Source organism: Musa acuminata, chromosome BXJ3-6 (assembly GCF_036884655.1).
Source record: "Musa acuminata AAA Group cultivar baxijiao chromosome BXJ3-6, Cavendish_Baxijiao_AAA, whole genome shotgun sequence".
In the NCBI taxonomy this organism is placed as follows: Eukaryota; Viridiplantae; Streptophyta; class Magnoliopsida; order Zingiberales; family Musaceae; genus Musa; species Musa acuminata.
The window spans coordinates 7,038,233-7,058,880 of NC_088354.1; the positions used below are offsets into that span (position 1 = coordinate 7,038,233).

Consider the following 20,648-nt stretch of genomic DNA (forward strand, 5'->3'; position numbering starts at 1 on the left):
ACCACACATTGTTGCAAATATCATAGCAATATGCAACAAAAGCAATCTCTTCAAATATACTGTGGTAGCTCGAAAATGCTCACAGAACAAATATACTGTGGACATAGGTTTTTAAGTTTTGCAAAAACTTTATTACCACTTACATCAGTAAGGAATCAATAAACAATAGAAGTGTTCAAACGGAACCAAAGCTGAACCAAACCTGTTCTGAATTGGTTCGGTTCAAACCGGTCCATCAATAGTTCGATTTTGAGGACCACAAATGGTTCCAGTTTGGAAGGGTACTATTCTTTGATTCTGTTAATTGGTTCGGACCTTACCAAACCCATTTTAATTTAAAAAACATCAGCCCGATCGACTTCATTATGTCAAGGCCTCAGCCAGTTCAAACCAGTCCAAAAGAGCGAAAGGTATGAGAAAAATGTGCATTCTTGTCTATATCACCCTCCTTTTCTCGCCTTAATTCTTGTTAATGCATTTGATTGGATGCTATACAGGAACCTTTTGAGAATGTTTAAGGTGACAATTGTGACGGGAACTTTTTTAAAGTAGCCAACCCAATTGGACCAAGACTCTGGTTCAATTCACTGAACCGAATCGATTCATTTTAAAAATGTTTTTTTAATTTCTGGAAATTAAAAACCGACTAACCAAGTTAGATTAATCAGTTTTGAACCAATTAGGTTAGGTGGGCCCGAACTTGTTCCAGTTTGAACTACCTTTTCTTAACTGAACCAAACCAATTTTTTGAGTTGATTTGATTCGAATACGTTTAAACACCCCTAATAAACAATTGATCATTTCATTCTACAATCAAAAAATATAAATTCACTACAGTCTAAGACAGGCCCTCCTGAATATAAAAAAAGATTATATCTTTATTGACATTATATATATATATATGAAAGGTCCAACATACCCTTTATTAGCAATATTAGCAAGTATCAAGTTATCATCACTTTTTCACAAATCAAATATACTTTGAAATATATTCTTAGATGTTAAAAATCGAGTATACACATTATCCCGAGTAAGTATGCAACAAAATACAGCTTATGATTGAAACGTAAAAGAGAGCATACCGCCGATTTGATCTGACCTTAGCGGTATCATATTAATTCCATCCAACCTCAGATGACAGCCGACCAAACAAGCAGTATCTATGGACGGGTTGAAACCTCAATAACGTAAAAACACATCGAGCATTTCATCAACAAGACCAGATAACGAAAACATTTGCACTCGAAATCAATCAAACAAAAAACTTACACTTGAGGGCGTCCGAAATAACCATCCTCTTCATCTTATCGTACGGAGGTGGCACCCCCTCGTGTGCCTTGAGCCTTGCCAATGCAGCGGCTCCACGTTTCGTCTTGTGAGGAATCATCATGAGCAAACAGAGATAAGAATACAGATAGATCATTTAGCCATCGAGACGATCCAAAAAAAAAAAAAGGCAAGATCGCATTTTTTTTATCGTCCCAAGGGTTGCCAAAAGCAGATCTTCTACCTGTCATCATGTTATGTCAAGATGATTGAGATTACCCGCAGACGGTGCGCCAGAGGATCTTGGCGGGGGTGCGAAAGTGGACGGGGCCGTGGGAGGGCTCGGAGTTCATGCGCTTGCGGAGAAAGCGGAGGTACTTCATCTTTTGGCGGACGAACCCCTCGGAAAGGCAGATCTCCTCGCAGCAGACGGCCACAACGGGTTGCCCGTTAGAGGAGTTCCTTGGGCAGGATCGACGCTAACGTCCCACCAGGTGGTGCCGAGCGTCCACCACCAACCGCCTCGCGCACAGCCCAGACTCCGAAACCATATGATTGGCCAAGCCGCCTTCTTGACCCGTCAAACGGAGCAAGAAACAGAGTCGTACAGTCGCTTCGGAACACGAACGACGGTGGGATCCCAAGCTACTGTATATGGGTGGGCGGCTAGGGTTTTTCGCCTCCTCTCTCTCTGGCATTTAAGATATGAATTGGGCCAGGCCGGAACTTCGATGTGCTCTCGAGCTACCTTATCATTGAACAGCTCCCCGGTCCGAGACTGAAGCGTCAGACTAGGGCTGCGCCACTGCCAGCCGGCGTCAAATCGGATGGGAGAATTAAGGGTGCGGGGAAAAGAAAAAGATAGAATTATGACTGCAAATAAGAAAAACAATATTTTATTATTTTTTAAAAATGATAAAAAAATTGTCAGCAGTAAAAATGATATTATGAATAGTAAGCTTAATTGTAAATAACAAAATATTATTTTAATATTTTTAAAAAGATTATGGGAGTTATCGATAAAAAGAACTGTAAATAATAAAATATTACACCTTGCTTAACACCACACTCTGAAAGGTTTCATGCATCTCTCGCAAGTGACGATTTCGATTGACGTGCGCATATAAAACCACAAGTAGCCACAGCATCAGCATTAACCCATTCAACAATTAAGGGAGAAACCAATTAATAAAGGACCAACGTTTTCCAACCAATGCAACGCTCAATACTAAGAAATCCAATGTCGCAGCATACACATCCATACCATGATAAACTCAGTCTAACCAAACAAAAATGATAAAATGGCTAATATTGTTGTGACAAAACTACCCAATCAACTCAGTACTTCAATGGCGCAAGGATGTCAAGCTGAGAACCAAGCTTATCCCCAGCAGCCTTTTCTGCCTTCAATCTAAGCTTTGTAAGCTGTTTTCTCCTCTCATAAGCTACCGCGGCCCTCTCTTTCCTCTTTGCCTCGAGCACCTGCTCGGTAGCATTAGCATTTTGATCAGTTAAGCACACAAAAATCTATATAGCTTTAGCACAACAATAAAGACAGCTGACGGCTCAGCATATGGCACTATAAATAAAGTAACTGATTGACAAACTGAAGAATGCATCATAAAAGTGTGTTATACTCTCGAAAAATTCTAAGGTGACTATACCTTCATAGTTTTGAAGGCACATAGGATTGTAATTAATGTCCAGAAGTCAAAACAAACAGTGGAATAGTGATACATTATGGATAGCTATGAACTAACGAAAAATTTACTCTTTTAATTGTTGGTTCCAGAACACAAAAGTAAACAATTTCAGTTTGCCCATGGAGACATTTCAAGTGCCTTTTCTATCTAATTCGTCAAAGGGAAATGGCTAATACCATGGAGAAACAACATTAAAATGAAAATTATAGATAGTAAAGTTCAATATAGCACATTTCGAATTTAAAATGAAAATTTTCACAATAAAATAATTCAGCAAATCAAGTCACCATAGCTTGGCATAATTCTTGGCTCTAAAAACAAGTAAATATTCATCACATTTCCCACAAGCTAGGACATCGGGCCAGAAATTGTCCCAAATATCCGAGTAACGTGCAACCAAAGCATTCTCTACAAGAAGTTAACATGTTAGCTCGGAAATTCACAGATCAAATCTGTTGCGCACATAGGTTATTCAGTTTTGCAAAAACATTGTTATCACTTACATCATTAGGGAATCAATAAACAACTGATCATTTCAATCTACAATGAAGGACCATAAATGCATTACAACCTAAGACAGGCTCTCCTAAATATATAAAAGATTCGATCTACATTGCTGTCGACTATATATACATATGATAACTTTATTAGTGGATATCAAGTTATGATTACTTTTTCACAAATCAAATGTGCTTCGAAATAGATTCTTAGATTTTTGAAGTCCAGCATAAACGTAATCACAAGCAGGTAAGCAAAAAAATACAGCATATAATTTAAACATAAAAGAGAGCATAGGGCCAATTTGATCTGACCTTGACGGTATCATAATAATTCCATCCGACCTCCGAGGACAGCCGGCCAAGCAAGCAGTATCTATGGCCGGGTTGAAGCCTCAATACCCTAAAAACACGTTGACCATTTCACCAACAAGACCAGATAACATTGAAACATTTGCAATCGAAATCAATCAAACCAAATACTTCATACTTGAGGGCGTCAGGAATAACCATCCTCTTGATCTTATCATACGGAGGTGGCACACCCTCGTATGCCTTGAGCCTTGCCAACGCAGCGGCCCCACGCTTCGTCTTGTGAGGAATCATCCTAAACAGATACAAGAATACAGATAGAACATTTAGCCACCGAATCGATCCAAAGAAGAAAACAGCAAGGTTGCATTTTTATCATACTAACGATCACCAAAATCAGATCTTCAACCTGTCCTCTATGTCATGTGAAGATTATTTTGAGATTACCCGCGGATGGTGCGCCAGAGGATCTTGGCGGGGGCGCGGAAGTGGATGGGGCCATGAGAGGGCTTGGTGTTCATGCGCTTGCGGAGAAAGCGGAGGTACTTCATCTTTTGACGGACGAGCCCCCCGGAAAGGCAGATCTCCTCACAGCGGACGATCACCACGCGCTGCCCATTGAGGAGCTCCTTGGCCACGATCGACGCCAGCCGTCCCAGCATGTGGTGGCGCGCGTCCACCACCACCCGCCTCGCGCATAGCCCCGAACCCGAAACCATGATTTGCGATGCCGCCTTCTCGTCCCTCTACAGGAGCAAGAAACGGAGGAGTCCAATGATTCGCTTCCTAGTTGCTGTATATGGATAGGCGGCTAGGGTTTTTCTCGTCCCCTATTTCCACCCTTTTCGACATGGGAATTGGGATGGGTCAGGCCGGGTGGATAGAGTCGGGTCGGGTCGGGTCGGGTTTCAAGCATTTGACAAAGATACTGGCCATCAACCCGACCCAAAGATTTTGCTTGAACCCAACCCAGCCGTACTGTATGATTAACCCATGACATCCACCCTACAAATTAACTCGGGTTCATGTGAGGCTCGAAGTTCACCACCAAGTCAAACATGCTGTGCGGCAGCACTTACGTCTACCAGGGTTTCAATTGGCGAGATCAGAGCTGCCGGCGGAAGCCCTCGCCGCTGCCTCCAACAATAACAAGGCAGGCAGAGAGTCGCTCATATGCACCCAAAACATATGACGCGGCGCACCTGCTTTGAGAGGGGAATGGATAAGGGTAGGTTGTAGCAGTAGGGAAAACGTATGCGCGACGCACCTACTGTGATCGTTATCTCATGGCAACGTAACCCGCATCGCCGACATTTTTTCTGTTCTCGTTCCAAGACTATCCATACATAACGCGATTTTTCTCTCCTCGTTTTCGCTGGAATTACTGGTTAATCGATTCCAAGATGCAGCGATTGCGCGCTACCAGACGCGCTGCTATCCTATGCTGGGATCATTGGAGTAAGCAGAGGGCTTTTTTCTCCACCTCCCTCCTCTTCGATGATACACAGAAGCAGGTGAAGTTTCTAAACCTCCCGACTCTCAGAATATGGTTTTTGCTAAAGCTCCCGAGCTACCGTTGGATTTCTGATTGAGATTAAACGATTGTTGAGGCTAAGGTTACAATACCAAAATGGTTCGGTGGTGATCGGCTGATTAATAGAGCGGGATAACCAAAATGATTTGGTTATTTCTTTGTGCGATCCGTGGATTATTATTTTTAATTAAAAAGTACTTTTTTCCCCTGTCGTTAAAGATTTTTCCCTTTCTGATTTTGTTACGAGCTTTTGTGTTCGTGATACTTGTAGTTTAAAGAGAGCGTTCATCAGTTCGCACAAGAAAACATTGCTCCGCATGCGGCCAAGATTGATGCTACGAACCACTTTCCCCAGGTTGTGTTGCTGTTGATTGTTTGATGGGGCTGAAGTCATCACCGTGGCATCTGATCTTTGTGTAATGTCTTTTAGGATGTGAACTTGTGGAAACTTATGGGCGATTTCGATCTCCATGGTATCACAGCTCCAGGTAACGCTGCCACTGCTGTTGCTTTTTTATTCCATGAGTTTCTAAGTTTGCTTCACTAATTTTCTTTTTTAGTTGTCTAATTAAATTGAAGATGAGGGTAAGATTTGATCCTTATATTTTACTTGTTGAAAAGCAATTGTCCAGAATAAAGTATAATGTGTTACATCAGATCTATTATATTTAATATGTTGAACTACGTTTATTACATTAGTATACTATTTTGTAGTATATTTGACGTCTTCCGTCAGATCTTGACATATTTATTCTCTTGAAAATATCATCATATCTATTTTTGAGGTGACCATTTGAAGAAATGTGTTTTTATGCTCTGAAAACCAAGTGTTTTTAATCATGCTTTTGAATCAAATATTCTGAAATCTACAGAAACTGACCAGAGAACCAGATTTCTAAGAAAACATGAGTACACTTTTTACCAATTTCGGCTTTCTTAATTTGTTCTAAGAAAATTATAAAACTTTCCTGGAGTGCACAATTTTTTAAGGGTGAATTCTGGGAAAAAGTCCATAGCGTCCCAACTTAAAAAAAATCTCACAGAACGTCCCTTTTTCTTCAAAATGACCCTTATACCCTTGTTGGCCATCACCCTTCGCCCTGAACAATCGCCCGCGGCGCAGGCGTGGCCGTGCATCGAGGCGACCAACAGTGGAGTCCTCGCCATTATCGAACCCAATAGCCGCCTCTCCTCCGTTGGTTGTTTGTGCCTTCATGTGTGAGCTAGTCCTGTCGACTATCCGCTTTCGTCCCAAATAAGCATCGCGTCTACACCTCCGTGTGCGGGTTGGTCTCGTCGGTCGCCCCCCCTCAGCCTCGAATAGGAGCTTGTCACCTACGGCGAGCGGTGGAGGCAGCTAGGGCTGGTGTGGGCACCCATGATGCCCTTGACGAGTGTGCAGGGACGAAGGCGGAAGCGGTGCAGGGGGGAGGAGCCAGCGAAGAGCCGAAGAAGGCAAGGGCAAAATGTTCTTTTCACGCGGCCAGGAGTGCTTTGCAAGAATTTTTCAAAGTTGGGGCGTTCTCTAGAAAATTCTCAAACTTAGGGGGTTTTTCGATTATTTGGCCTTTTTTTAATCTATGAAATGATTCAATTTCCAAAATTGAGGATATTTTTCTTGACTTTCTAGTATAGTTCCACTTAATCAACTAATTCATCTACATTAGTGTGTTACAGACTTTTAACAGCCTAACTGGACAAAATGTTACGGTAAGTTAGCAAGACCTGTCATTGCACATGACTTTTCTTTCTTGTCTGTTTTACTTTCATGTATACCACTAGTTTTATCATCAAAAAGTATTTTGTTATCTATCAGAATGTTCCATTTAGATAGAAATTGTTCCTAGTCACCTACCTAACTTGCAAATGGTTGATTCATCGTAGAGGAATATGGAGGGCTTGGACTTGGTTACTTGTATCACTGTATTGCAATGGAGGAAATTAGTCGTGCTTCTGGATCTGTTGGCCTTTCTTATGGTGCCCATTCCAACCTATGCATAAATCAACTGGTACATGGAAGTTCTATAGTTATTAACTGTAGAATACATTGGCAATTATCTAATGATGTAACTAATTGTAAAATTTAGTTGTCTTTTTGTAGGTGAGGCATGGGACCTCTGCACAAAAGCAGAAGTATTTGCTGAAGGTTTTTTCCATCACCTCTTATCACTATTAGCGTTCCCTCTTAGTGTGGTTATTAATCTTGAAAACGTTTAGATGTTTCCTCATTTGACAGAAATGACAGATATGGTGCTGGCTTTGTGTGTTACAAAATTAATTGTGGATGGTAACAAGATTTGAAAAAAGGAGTAAACAGCTGATATTTGATCCATAACTTGTTACCTTTTTGTTGTCCTTTTCACTAATGTTGGACAAACATCCTATTCAAGTTTCAATAAATTTCTGTATATGCTGACTTAGATCTGTGCTTACTACTTTGTAATTTTGCTGAATCTTTTTTATAGAGTGTTGCGTCATGTTTAATTGCATACATTCATTTATACAATACTTTTCCTATGAACAGTAATTTTCCTCTTTCTGTGCTATTTACTCTTCTTTGTCTTAATGTGAAGCTAATCAGTGGGGAGCACGTAGGGGCTCTGGCAATGAGTGAGCCCAACGGTAATAAATTGGTCTGATGCTTTAAGTTTCATTCTTTTGTTTTTGAGCAGTAGTTAATGTTTTCTGCTTCTACAATTTCTTATGAGTTTGTCGAACACTTCAGCTGGTTCCGATGTTGTCAGCATGAAGTGCAAAGCTGATCGAGTTGATGGTGGTTATGTGATAAATGGCAACAAGATGTGGTGTACCAATGGACCTGTTGCCCAAACTTTGGTAATCATTTTGTTAATTACATGAATTTTAGTTGAAATATTGGTAACTTGCCTGTGCAATTTTCTGCATTAATCCTACTTCTATGTAGTATCTTTATTTAACTCGAGCATGTTCTGACCACATGTTTATTATGTACACATAGGATTTTATGGTTCTTGCACTTGCAAGAACATCACACCCATGTGTAATCATGACAACTGTAGCTGTCATGAGTTCAACAACCTGATGTACCAATACTGAGAACTCTTGAAAACAACAAACATCCCTTCACAACAGTGATAGCTTCTTCATTCTTTGTCCTTTTTTCCCGGGTTTCTTTTGATGTAATTATTTGGTGAATCTTCTGCAGGTCGTTTATGCAAAAACAGACATCAGTGCTGGATCCAAAGGAATTACAGCATTTATAATCGAGAAGGGGATGCCTGGGTACTTATAGCATTCTTTAGTGTTCACCTCATAAATTTCATGTTGAATGTCTAAAATGTCTTCAGCCTTTTCCTTTTCAAGCTGCAGTAGATGTTATGTATTGAAGAAGAAGAGAATTATCATTTGCTTGTTAGTTCATATTGAATGACAGGGTACATTGCTGAAATTCTTTAGGTTTAGCCCTTTTGCCTGAGTTTAAAGGTGTCATCTGAAAATGTCATTTTAGATTCTAATAACAAAAAATTCAAAATAAATGGTATTGTCCGGGTCAGATCAGTAGATACCTGTAGTTGCAGGAGAAAATATCTGTGCCTGTAATCAATTGTCATTAGGTTTTGCTGCAATTATTTTTGGAGTCTTTCTCTAGTGATTGCTACATTTTCTTGCAGATTCAGTACTGCTCAGAAGTTAGATAAACTTGGCATGCGAGGAAGTGATACGTATGATTTCTTTGACAATTAGATATATATTTAAAGTTCATGTGACCTTATGTGTTTCTAAAATGATCTGAGCAAGCTCTTATGTATTGCAGATGTGAACTTGTCTTTGAAAACTGCTTTGTTCCTGAAGAGAATGTGCTTGGACAGGAAGGAAAAGGTGCTGATACAAAGATTTCAAAGTTTTTCTCAGAAAACAGAAATTTTGAAAAAAGATATAAGAGCATTATTACCGAGTCAATTTCTTACAAATTTAGCATACATCAGATTAAAAATCTCATAGTTTTTCTAAAGTTATGTCACTTAATCACATAGTGTTGCTAAAGCTATGTCACATATGTAGAATCTATAGTTGCATACTATCAAAGATTCAGCCCAGTTTGTCTGAGGGCTGTATCATGTGTAATACAGGCTTTCCATATTAATTTTCGGTCTCAAGGGACCTGGACAGCAGAAAATTATGGAGACCAAGAACTGAATGCGGTGATGACCTTCAGTTTATTTTATTAATGAAATCAACAACAAGCTGTATTTGACGTGGAAAATCTGACCTCTTCATTTAGATCTTTTTTGTATTAAAATCTTTTGGGAAAATCTGGTAATCTTTCTAGGTTAACAAATGCACCAATGTTCATGACTAGCATAGTTAATTTGGAGAATCAATATGTAGCTATTTGATTTCTTGGTGAAAGTATGTTCTCTTTTTCCCTTTTGTCTTGATGTTTAGATGCTTGCTTTATGAATTCTACTATTCTAGGATGCTGCATATTGGCTAGAAAGCATGTGCTTGTTCTTTTGGAATGTTTCAGCAGAGAAATTGAAATTTCATTGCACCATTAATTTCTTATCTTTCTCACAGGAGTTTATGTCATGATGTCGGGGCTAGATTTGGAAAGACTTGTTCTAGCTGCTGGCCCTCTCGGACTTATGCAGGCATGCCTTGATGAAGCTATTCCTTACGTTCGACAGCGAGAACAGTTTGGCCACCCAATTGGAGAGTTTCAATTTATACAGGTACGAGATGCGATTAAGCTGTGCTTAATCCTTCTTCAAGATGTAAAGATCTGAACAATTTTGTGGGACTCAAACCAAATGTATCATCCATACAGGGAAAGTTGGCTGATATGTATACTTCCTTACAGTCATCAAGGTAGCACTTTGAATTGCATGACAACACACATTAATGTTTTAGCAGTTAGATGTTAGAGAGACTGATTGCTTTCCTTTTTGTCAGAGCATTTGTTTATTCAGTTGCTCGGGACTGTGACAATGGAAAAGTTGACCGAAAGGTACGTTTGAACATCATTATTTCTCCGTCCCATACCTCACAATGCTAAAGGCCATATGTTTTATTTGTTGTCATTTGCTTATTAGTATTTCATGCTTTACAAGTAAATATGTGTGATTCATCTGGTTTGCATATCAAAATTGCTTTAATTTTGATAGTGATAGTATATTAAAAGCTTGAACAGTTCACGCTAGCGGGGTGATGGATCTAAAAACTGGATCACTACTATGTTTTCTGATGCTCTAGCTTTTGTTAAAATGCATGCTCTTATCCTCTTATGACTACAAACTGTACTTTCTTTTCCTAAAATCTGCAAAATGCAAATTGTTCAGGACTGTGCTGGCGTTATTCTCCTGGCTGCTGAAAAGGCTACTCAGGTCGCTCTTCAGGTACTAGAAACTTTGTCCTTGGATTTCACGTTATATTCTCATAGTAGAGTACATCTTCTTTTCTCTGATACTTTTCCCCGGGATCCCGTGAGAAAAAGATTCTGCTTTGTGTGGACAAAGTTGGAAAACCTGCTGAAATTATGAATGGAATGAAAGGATAAAGTTTCAGCTATTTCAGAAGTTTAGCAAGAACTATTCATTGGGACTATTTTTGAACAAATTTTCTACATTAATTGTACATGTTGAACTTTTGTGTGGTACACTTTGGTATGTTTTTGTTTTCCTAGTTACGAATTAAGCTTTCCACACTCGTCCTTTTTAGAGTGCATGGAAAGAGCCTCATCTTTTTTATTGGATTAGATTGTCTACTGCATGCAATTTTATTTTCACAAAATTTGTAGAGGAAATTTAGTTAATGAAATGCTTCATGTATGCATAACAGAAGTAGAGGAAATTTGTAGGTCAAACCTAACTACAGAACCTGCACATGACAAGGCACCACTCTCTATCCTTCTAGTTAGAGTTTGCATTCATCGCAAGTATACATGGTCCAATTTGATGAAGCTCATAGGTCATGCAAGTGGGTTCTGTTGGTATGCTTGAAAAACTATTACCTACCCAATTGCCAAGACCATGCTTTGTCAACTGTGATTAGAGCATGCATTCAAATCACATGGTTGACCATTTCATTGCAAAGTAAGGTAATATTCCTTTGTGGTCATTGTGACATGCAGGCTATCCAGTGTCTTGGTGGGAATGGGTATGTAAACGAGTACCCAACGGGTCGTCTTCTCAGAGATGCAAAACTGTTCGAGATTGGCGCTGGGACCAGCGAGATCAGGCGAATGATCATTGGGCGTGAACTCTTCAAACAAGACTAGCTTCCAATTCTACATTCTCTCAAAAGCAACAGGCATTTGTGCCCAAAGATGCAGAATTAAATAAATGGATACAAGGTCTCCCAACCCAATCAAACTGATGGGTATTTGCCCGAGTCAACATCTTCTATCTTCCGTGTCAGAAATTAGCATGCTCGCCATTACTTTCTGCAGATTATTTAACCAAGTGGTTGATATTTCTTTTTGTTTTGTTTTCCTGCAAATCCGTGCAGTTGCTTATGGGGATTGCATGCTAGTTGATAAATTGACATCTGTCGATACAGATCGTTTGACAGAGCGTAGGGTACCTGTGCTTTGGTTGTGCTTTGTTAGGTTACAATCCTTCTATCGTCGACTGCAATGATCCTTACATGCTGAAGACAATACTGGTCATAATTCATATCATAACCAGAAACCATATTGTGCTCGTTGTTACTTCTATTACTGTAATAGTTAGTGGTTTTGGAAAATGACAATTGTCTGCTACAGATGTTACATAACTGTCAACTGCAACAACGATCATCACAGTTGGATGTTAGATTTGAATCTGCCCATAACTCCATTAAAAAACGTGATCATCGCAGTTTTGGGTGGTTCCGTTGTTCCTGTTACAATGGGCATCCAAATGCTTGGAAAGAAACGCAGCATATGGGTGACTTCGGTCGGCGTCTTCACCCATCGGGTGTGATGTGGTATGGTATTGGATACTACACCCCTCAAGTTAAGATGACACGTCAAGTACAAAATATCAGCACTGTACTCACGTGATCACGCTGCCTAGATTTGAATGCTCAAATTTCGAAATCCAATGTCTGCGATGTGTTCATCAGATCGTGACCCTCCCTTCTACTACTGTTGCTTGCTCCGGACAAATGAAGGTACAGAAAAAGACACGGGAAGAGATGTGCCTTCCCAGCCGCACGCTGGGATTCCTTACCAAGGGATCGACACCCGCATCGAGCACTTGGAAGGACACATCGGAGAACAGTGTCTCCTTCGCACGACGGGATGCTAGCTTCTAGCAACCAATGCAGGTAGAAAAAAATCATCATCTTCTTCTTCTTCTTCTTCTTCTTCTCTGCAGAGTTCCATGATCTTCGTTCTGATATATACTCAACTGACAGAGCGTCCTCTTTTCCATTTTGTTGTTGTTGCTGTTGTTAATCCTGGAAAGGGCTATGATGGGGGAATCAGAGGGTGAGAGACTGAGGACTGTAGACTGTTTAAGGGGAAGGCTTCTTGCAGAAAGAGTAGCTTCCAAGGCTGCCAAGACGGAAGCAGAGAGCCTGGCTAAAAGGGTATGATGGTTCAAAGAAAAAGGAACTCCTCCTTGGCCTCGTCAATTATCTTGTTATTATCAGTATGTAGTATCGTTATGTGATTTGTTGACAGTTGGAAGAGCTAGAAAGGAAGCTGGATGAAGAGACAAAATGCAGGAACAGAGCTGAGAAGAGGCTCAAACTCGCTTTAAAGAAGTTGGAAGCCCTGAAAGATGCGAGGAGCCAATTGACCCTTCAGGATAGCTCCTCTAGTTCTTCGTCTTCCCAGTGCTTCTTGAGCCCACAAAGACTAGAACAGGAAAAACCTGGTGCACTGTCGACGGTGGATTCCCAACAATTTGGTTCGATGGAAGTGGCGAAAGAGATGCTGAGATCCTCGAGCTCTGAACATCTTCTTGGAGATAATGTTTCTGGAACTGGTAGCTCTTCCATCTGTTTACATCAACCGTTGATTTCTCAAGATGAAAGGAGCTGCAGTTCCGTCGGAACTGCCCAATCTCAAAACGAAGACGGTATCGAAGTCATCGGTGCTCAGCAATCGCCTGCTGACGATATGAGGTACGTTAAGTGAAAGGTCGAAAAGAGCATTAGATTTCATCCTATATTCTTCGATTTTGCTTCTCCTCCTCCATTGCTCATTCTCTTGGCATCTAACTGCACAGCTGTTTGCTTGAAGAGTACTAGCATATACTGAACGAGATCTAAAGCCGCTTGTTTTTGGGATAAGGAAAGACTGCATGCACAACAAATGTGGATTCAAGAGGCCTTGTGCAAAAATTAATCTAATGCTCTTTTATGATTATGACATTTCCTTTTGATTATAAATTATATATGTGTCATTTACTACCTTGCTCAGTCAAAACCTACTCCATTTAAAACGAAACAAAGGGAACGAATAGACGGAGACGTAAATTTTAGAGGTTAAGCAATCTGAAACAAATTTATATCTAAATGTAGCTTACTATCTATTGGTCGATCAAATTTATTAGTCTTACTCTTAGATACTGTGTGAAACAGGGATCTGTTCAAGTACATCAACGATTGGTTCTGTGAACAAATTGAGCAACAGGTCGCAAAGTTTACATAATATGTTAATTTGATGTGCGTCGACTCTAACTGAGCCCATAGTATTATGAAGTTATGGATTGCGACACAGTCTTGCTGAAAGTCCAATTCATTTATGCTAAAGAATCCTACTGTACTTGCATGAGCACAATTACTCACACGCATTTCGTTTACTTCAAGGTTATATTAATATGGCAAAGGCTTTGGCTCAAAGTTAGGTAGATCTTGACTCTAGAATCACATGCGTGTTATGAACTTTTCTTTAGATTCTGGACTTTAAAAAGTATTGGCAGCAGGACTAGCTTGTATCCACAAAAACATTAAGTCTTCACCGTCAGGCTAAATTAGATACTGTATCACATAGTATCAGGCTTGTGATTTAGGTGTAAACATTAAATATCTTTCCGGTGCAAAGATGATACTCTAAGATAGTTCCACATTGAGTATGAGCTGAAAGACTCTTTGGGAGTTTGACCCGTATGATTGATTTCATATGAGTAAAGGAAGTTGTGATACTAAAAATAATTTTAAAGACAAGATTTTCGATAGCATGACATACTTAAAACCACATTCTGAGTACCTTTCTTGGGGATTCATCCGTATAGTTTTGTAAAAGGGCCATGGGATAAATAATCTTATTTATGAAACCGATTAAAAGAGGATGAGCTTTTGCTAGCAAATTAATTTCAGCTTAAAATTATAGGGAAGGAGAAATTATGATTTTATATAATAAATGAGTCACTATCTGTCATCAGATAACCTATTGAGTCCTTTCGTAGGATGGACCGTTGTGGGTTTATATCAGGGTCGTTGCATGAACAATCATAGTTATGAAATCAAGTTCAGTTTGGTTTAGATAAGAAGTGGCAGTTATAATTGTAGTTCGATATCAATTGTTATGCACAAAAAATGAAGGAGAAATTCCTATTTCCAAGGTAAGTTGCTTTGCATTTGAGCTTCTCATTGTTGCTAAATGATCACTTCATCTTGAAACAGCATAACTTCAGGTAGTGATGCCGAGCCAGAGACAGCAATCCGTCAGGCTAAGAGAGAGGACAGAAGGCTCGCTATCGTTCCAGCAAGCGTACAGCTGAACTTAGAGGCCTGCAGACCAGAGGTCAAAGAAGTGCAGGATGTTCTTGATGCCCTAAGAAATATCAAAGTGCAATTGCTATACTCTATGAGGATTCTAGTTAGCCAGGGAAACTCCAGTGGAGCAGCCTTTTGCCGCCAGAGCAATCAAGTTTAGACACCAGTTGCTGTTAAAAGTATGTACAACGCTCGCTAGAACATCATCCTTTTCGATTATTTTGGTTATGCACTATTTGGAACGTTTATATCGATGATGTATCGACCATAATGAGTCTTGCTCGGTGATATATGTATGGTTTTATCAATCCAAACTTGCGAAGTACAAGTAAACTTCAATAAGAGCTTGATAAGTTGGAGCTTATCAATGACAAGTGAGGCTTTAGTGTCGACGACAATTCATATCACATAGCTGATATAAGATTCAGCTATTTGTTTCAGTTCATGCCACATTGGTACAATGCTGAAGATTATTGTTATTATTATTGTTATTGTATGCAAGACACTATAAAGTCACCATTTTGCTGCTGCTGTAAAATGCATGGTCCCCAAATTCACTTGAGAACCATTGAAACAGTTCAAGCTATTTTGTGCTACGGATGCTACTCTGTGAGTTATGGACTTTGTTTCGGACGATATACTCGAGTTCTATTGCATCTCGACTAATTTAGTAGGAATCTGCTTCAGTATCTGTTTTATGGTCATTTCTGGTGTGCATAGCTGTTAAAAGAAGAGGTAAGGAAGGATCCTCTGTAAGACCTTTTCATTCTTCTCTTTTTCTATCTCTATCGAATTGATTTTATGTTGTCATCACTCTTCCAGTCCAATAATTATTCGATATGAAAGATGCTTTCTGCTAGTAGTTTGTATCTCCTCGAAGTATCATCATGTTCGTTGCTTAGCAATGTATATACGAGATTCTTTACCATGTTGATCATCGAGATCACGACTCTCTTGGATCCCTGACAAATCGAATCAAATCAAAGATTATAATTAAGGCAACACGCCTATAGCCATGCATATCTAAATGACTACAGTGTGTATAACACAAGACAAATACATAGAACGTCTCATCAATTGAATTAGCCACGAAGAAATGTCTCACTATAATTACAAGAGTAAATCAGTCACAAAGCGTTTCGTTCGAATGATGTGAGTGAAGGTGGCATCCTTCGAACGATGTGAGTGAAGGTTAACATTAATTAACCATAGCGGATTCGAAGGTTAACTAATCTAGCTATAAAACTTTGGTCGATGATGATGCGATCATAGTCAACCTAAAAAATAACCATCATAGGTGACCATGCAACAAGTGACATGATCGTGTCATGACCTCTTTCATGTTGAAACATGACGAGTAGCCCCAACTTACTCCCATCGCAGAAATGAGAGGATTTCAAACAAAAAAGATTTCTTGCTCTAGTTTTTCCTTTCAAAATTAAAATAATAAATATGTGAAACACCAATCACCTGGTTGTCTTAGTGAGTATTGCAAAAGCTAATTAGCTGGTTCAAGATCAGCTTTGTCACAAGAACTATTAAGTCGGGAATATGTCAATGTATACTAAGTGCCATATGTTAGATGGTTCAACAAGTGTTCATAGAGCCTTTTTATTTACAATTCATGCAACCGCTGATTTCTAACGGATGTTGGACATGCGCTTGAACCATCGCGTGTCATAATTAATGTTGACACGCAGGATTGATTGGATATCTAACTCGGTGCCAAACTGGCATTGGTGTGGCATCCAAAAGGGGGACACCTCTCTTCCCTGATTCTCCTGTATGTGGATTCTCCCGACCACAATAATTTGAGAAGAGTTGCTCTTCCGAAAGCATGATGTGATGAAAGTTGTAAGCTCTGTTGTCTTTCGTGTGTCCACGAATCATTTTCACGTATTGATTAGCTTACAAGGATTTAAAGACAACCGGATAAGAGGTGGAAAAAAGGTTAATGATTTGAAGTCGCATAATAAGGTATAAAGAGTTGCTCGGAGTACGGATAAGTATATTTAATTTTATATTAATTGAGGAATAGGAGAACTAAAGATTTATAAGCATTTAACATTATTTTTATCCTCAAACATCTTTTTTAGAGCTCATCCCACAAAATCATATGGACTCCAAATAATTTCTCATAAATTTTTTTGTTAACACCAATAATAACAAAATATTGATTTATCAAGTTTATGTATAGGGAAAAAGAAAATTTGGGTCGAACTTACCTCTCTTGCTTTTTCAGTATTGTGATCATCTTTTTCTTTTATCCGTCAATCTTTTCTCTTCTCAATTTATAAGTTTGACGAGGAAACATATAAAAATCATAATAAGGAAGTACTAAAAAAAAAAAGAATCTTACACTTACTTTGTCTAACCTTGAGTTGGTGTATTATGATAATTTAGATTCTTAGTTTTAGTTGATTTTCCTAATTGGATTAGGAGAAGGTTTTTTATTTATAGTAGGAGCTAAAGAGAACAATAATCAAACAAGATAGAATTTGTAACAGTGGAGATCAATAATTATTTTTTTTCTATTTTTGGTTGTGTGGCTTGTGTCTTGGACTTTTCAAACATGGCTAGGTTTATCTTCGAGAGGAACACCGATCACGATGACATCAAAATAATAATTTATTAGATTAATTATAAATTATCTAATATAATTAATTATCATTAGTATTTCGATCTTTATACTTTCAAAGATGATATTGAGATCTTTGTACATATGAAAATGAAACGTTTAATTATGTTTCTCCTCGTGTCGTTGCTAACGAAAATATCATAAGGTTTATTACTAAGCACGTGTGATATTTCTATCAACAAAATCGACTGAGTTAGGAGAAACATCACAAGTGCTCAGTGATAATATATAATTAATCCCGATTTATTTGATTCAAATTTCATCAGCTACCAGGCCACAAACGAAGTCGAGGAACAAAAACAGAACGCCTAGAATTATGCAACACTTACATAGTGAAACTTCATGCGTTTAGAAGAAGAAATGCAGCTCAACAAGAGGACTACTTGTTCTTCCATGTATGCCTGACTCGTTCGATCATCTTACCTCCTCTTGTTCCTACTGCTCAGCAGGAGTGTGATGTAGAACAGAATCCTAAACAAGAATCCCCAGCCCACAGTCACCAGCAGACACTCCCACTTGTTGAGCTGATTAATGCTCTGCTGTTGCAGCACATCCGGCCCTGTGACGATGCAGCTGTCGCTGGTCAAGTTCATCTGCAGTGTTTTGCTGATCGCTCCAAGAACCTGCACCTTGGTCTCCATGGGTAGGCTCCCAATGGACGTGCCGTCGAACATCTGAACCCCTCTTGAGAAGCACTTGGACGATTCGCCACCGAACTCGTTCTGCAGCGCTCCCTCGTAAGCATACTTCAACATGGAAAGGTAGTGAAACCAAATCCAGTAGTGGGGTATCCGATTCCTGTTGATGAAGAAGCCACTAAACAGCAGGTAGTAGGACAGTATCGCCGCTGCCACCGTGTAGCCTAACACCACGTGCGACAGGACGCCGGAGAGGAAGGTCACGAATCCGCTGCCTGCCCAAAAGGACGCCAGTATGATGAGGAAGAAGAAGATGAGCCCTTCCCCTCCTCCGGCCAGGCCGACCGCGAAGAAGGTCGACGCCGCGAAGGCGACGGATAGTAGGATCAGCGCCGGGATGCCAACAATGGCGTTGGATAGGACGTAGGACGAGCGGCGGTAGGCGTTGTAGGCCGTTTCACGCATGAAGATGTAGCGTTCTTGGATGAAGACTGGGAGGGCGTCGGCGCACGTGAAGAAGACTGTCGTAATGCCGATGGCGAAGAAGCCGAGCCGTTCCGTGACGTCCTTGGGCGACTCGCCGAGCCGCCAGAAGATGGTCCCCAGGATGAAGGCGGAGACGAGCACGGTACCGAGGCGGATCGCGAAGATCTCCGGCATCCGCCTCATGTTCATGAACGCTCTCTTCGACAGCACCAGCACTTCCTTCCAGGCTGGGTTGGCGAACTTCTGCAACGACGAAGCCGGGGCAACGTTGTCGGCGACGCTCACGCTGCCGACAAGCCTTCCGTGCGAAACGCTAATCCTCATGGCATCTCTCAGCGACAGTGGGGTTATGTCGGCGGCGACCAATGCTGATGGACGAGTCTGCCACCGCCGATTGAAGTCGACGAGGGCCGCGGCGCCGGCGTTAGTGTCCTGGAGCTCACGGGCGAGATCCAGGGCGAACTCAGTTGCGTTCTCACCTTCAGGGATCGGACGGCCAAACTGCCGGAAGAAGCCAGGGAGGTCATGCGGGGGCCCACTGTAGACCGTCTGGCCACGACAAAGAAATAGGAGGCGGTCGAGGAGAGTGAGAATCCGATAGCTCGGCTGGTGCACCGACATGACCACGATGCTTCCGCTGCGTGCGATCTTCTGCAACACTTTGACCACCATGAAGGCGCTCGTGGAGTCGAGCCCCGACGTGGGCTCGTCGAGGAAGAGGATCACGGGATCATGGATGATGTCGGTGCCAATGGACACCCGGCGGCGTTCGCCACCTGACACGCCGCGGTGGCCTTCGTCGCCGATGATGGTCTTGGCGGCTGACCGGAGGCCGAGCTGGTCGACGAGCGCTTGCACTCGCTCCCTCTTCCTGGACGCCGAGAACGAGCGAGGCAACCGCAACTCGGCCGCGAACATCAGGGTCTCCTCCACGGTTAGCATCGGGAACAGGAGGTCGTCCTGCATCACGTAGGCGGAGATCACCTTGAGGAGCCCGCTGTCGAGGTTCTCCCCGTTTAGCGTGATGCTTCCTTGGAGGCTGGTCCTCTCTATCCGGTCCGCCAGTGCGTCGATGAAGGTGGACTTGCCGGAGCCGCTCGCCCCGAGCACCGCCAAGATCTCCCCTGTCCTTACCTCGCCGGTAATGGAATCCAAAAGAACTCTCCTTCCAGCTGGGGGTTGCTCCGGGTCCGCCGCGGCAATCCGGTGGCATGAGATTCTCCGAGACCTCCATACAGAGTAAGAGAGATTGCAAAAGGCGAGGACGAAGTGGAACTGTGGGAGCTCGACCACTAGGTCGTCAAGATAAGATGGATCATCGTCCCCGCCGTGGCGGGGGTGGTGATGGGGCCCAAGGAGGGGGCTGGGGCTGTGGCTGTTGCTGTTGCTGTGGCTGGTGGGTTGATGAGGTTGATGTTCCATGGGAGGAGAGGGTGGACGGTGGAACAAGCAAGGATGGGTCATGGACAACCGACAGCGTCGATGGTGCTGCGCTGCTTTCCCATCTTTATAGCAAACAAGAAAGGAGACGAGTCTCAAAAGAGGGGAGTCCACCTGGGAAGAATGGGATGGGGGAGGAGGAAACGCTGCTATGGGTGCTTGCGGTCGGATAAGCTTCCTTATTATTACTAATTGTAGTTGGTTTCGGGGCAGCTAATTATAAATCCTAATACCCCATGCGTTTGTTCCATCGATCGAATCAAGCATTTGTTGATGTCTCGTTCTCACCCACGAATCGAGTGCATTCCATGAATCTACTGCCGGCGTTGTGGTCGTAGGAAACCATCAGCTGTGCTGTGGCCTCCAAACCTTGCTTTCGAGTATGCGGTGGATCATCGAGTTGCAACATCGAAAGATCTATTAGTTACCTCTCCGGAAGATGGATTA

At 41.4% G+C, this 20,648-nt stretch overlaps 4 protein-coding genes across 6 annotated transcripts; 2 read left to right on the forward strand and 2 right to left on the reverse strand.

Moving 5' to 3' along the window:
* Positions 1-2,435: 2,435 nt before the first annotated feature.
* On the reverse strand, positions 2,436-4,597 carry LOC135641585 (large ribosomal subunit protein uL13w-like). The gene is made up of 4 exons (XM_065157060.1): positions 4,226-4,597; positions 3,957-4,073; positions 3,782-3,869; positions 2,436-2,748 (listed from the first exon to the last, which is right to left on the reverse strand). The coding sequence occupies exons 1-4, from the start codon at positions 4,495-4,497 to the stop codon at positions 2,605-2,607; spliced, it is 621 nt and encodes a 206-aa protein (XP_065013132.1). The 5' UTR covers positions 4,498-4,597; the 3' UTR covers positions 2,436-2,604.
* Positions 4,598-4,831: 234 nt separating this feature from the next.
* LOC135582575 (isovaleryl-CoA dehydrogenase, mitochondrial-like) lies at positions 4,832-11,872 on the forward strand. Of its 2 annotated transcripts, XR_010497753.1 has the most exons (16): positions 4,832-5,292; positions 5,584-5,667; positions 5,743-5,800; positions 7,197-7,321; positions 7,414-7,458; positions 7,886-7,934; positions 8,038-8,147; positions 8,497-8,573; positions 8,963-9,013; positions 9,106-9,170; positions 9,870-10,024; positions 10,120-10,160; positions 10,245-10,299; positions 10,631-10,687; positions 11,422-11,669; positions 11,799-11,872. XR_010497753.1 is itself a non-coding variant. In XM_065157057.1 (15 exons), exons 1-15 carry the CDS (start codon positions 5,182-5,184, stop codon positions 11,566-11,568), a joined length of 1,230 nt encoding a protein of 409 aa, XP_065013129.1. In that variant the 5' UTR covers positions 4,833-5,181; the 3' UTR covers positions 11,569-11,770. The 2 variants fall into 2 exon arrangements, 1 of the variants encoding a protein (XP_065013129.1); XM_065157057.1 differs by lacking the exon at positions 11,799-11,872 and having other exon boundaries at positions 4,833-5,292; positions 11,422-11,770.
* Positions 11,873-12,211: 339 nt separating this feature from the next.
* LOC135641583 (uncharacterized) lies at positions 12,212-15,585 on the forward strand. Of its 2 annotated transcripts, none has more exons than XM_065157058.1 (4): positions 12,212-12,599; positions 12,690-12,863; positions 12,958-13,403; positions 14,907-15,585. In XM_065157058.1, the coding sequence occupies exons 1-4, from the start codon at positions 12,594-12,596 to the stop codon at positions 15,157-15,159; spliced, it is 879 nt and encodes a 292-aa protein (XP_065013130.1). In that variant the 5' UTR covers positions 12,212-12,593; the 3' UTR covers positions 15,160-15,585. The 2 variants fall into 2 exon arrangements, with proteins under 2 accessions (XP_065013130.1, XP_065013131.1); XM_065157059.1 differs by having other exon boundaries at positions 12,740-12,863.
* A 2,279-nt stretch (positions 15,586-17,864) lies between these two features.
* On the reverse strand, positions 17,865-20,377 carry LOC135640845 (ABC transporter G family member 20-like). The gene has a single exon (XM_065155619.1). The coding sequence runs from the start codon at positions 20,223-20,225 to the stop codon at positions 18,057-18,059; it is 2,169 nt and encodes a 722-aa protein (XP_065011691.1). The 5' UTR covers positions 20,226-20,377; the 3' UTR covers positions 17,865-18,056.
* Between the last annotated feature and the right edge of the window lie 271 nt (positions 20,378-20,648).

Bases quoted from the DNA above. Each gene is read 5' to 3' on its own strand.
- LOC135641585 (XM_065157060.1), bottom strand. From the start codon at position 4,497: ATGGTTTCGGGTTCGGGGCTATGCGCGAGGCGGGTGGTGGTGGACGCG. The intron at 4,074-4,225 runs GTAATCTCAAAA...GTATCTGTTTAG, and splicing joins CTCTGGCGCACCATCCGCGG to GATGATTCCTCACAAGACGA. The intron at 3,870-3,956 runs GTATGAAGTATT...ACGTGTTTTTAG, and splicing joins GTTATTCCTGACGCCCTCAA to GGTATTGAGGCTTCAACCCG.
- LOC135582575 (XM_065157057.1), top strand. From the start codon at position 5,182: ATGCAGCGATTGCGCGCTACCAGACGCGCTGCTATCCTATGCTGGGAT. The intron at 7,459-7,885 runs GTTTTTTCCATC...CTTAATGTGAAG, and splicing joins AGCAGAAGTATTTGCTGAAG to CTAATCAGTGGGGAGCACGT. The intron at 10,688-11,421 runs GTACTAGAAACT...TGTGACATGCAG, and splicing joins CTACTCAGGTCGCTCTTCAG to GCTATCCAGTGTCTTGGTGG.
- LOC135641583 (XM_065157058.1), top strand. The intron at 12,864-12,957 runs GTATGATGGTTC...ATTTGTTGACAG, and splicing joins CAGAGAGCCTGGCTAAAAGG to TTGGAAGAGCTAGAAAGGAA. The intron at 13,404-14,906 runs GTACGTTAAGTG...ATCTTGAAACAG, and splicing joins TCGCCTGCTGACGATATGAG to CATAACTTCAGGTAGTGATG.
- LOC135640845 (XM_065155619.1), bottom strand. From the start codon at position 20,225: ATGACCCATCCTTGCTTGTTCCACCGTCCACCCTCTCCTCCCATGGAA.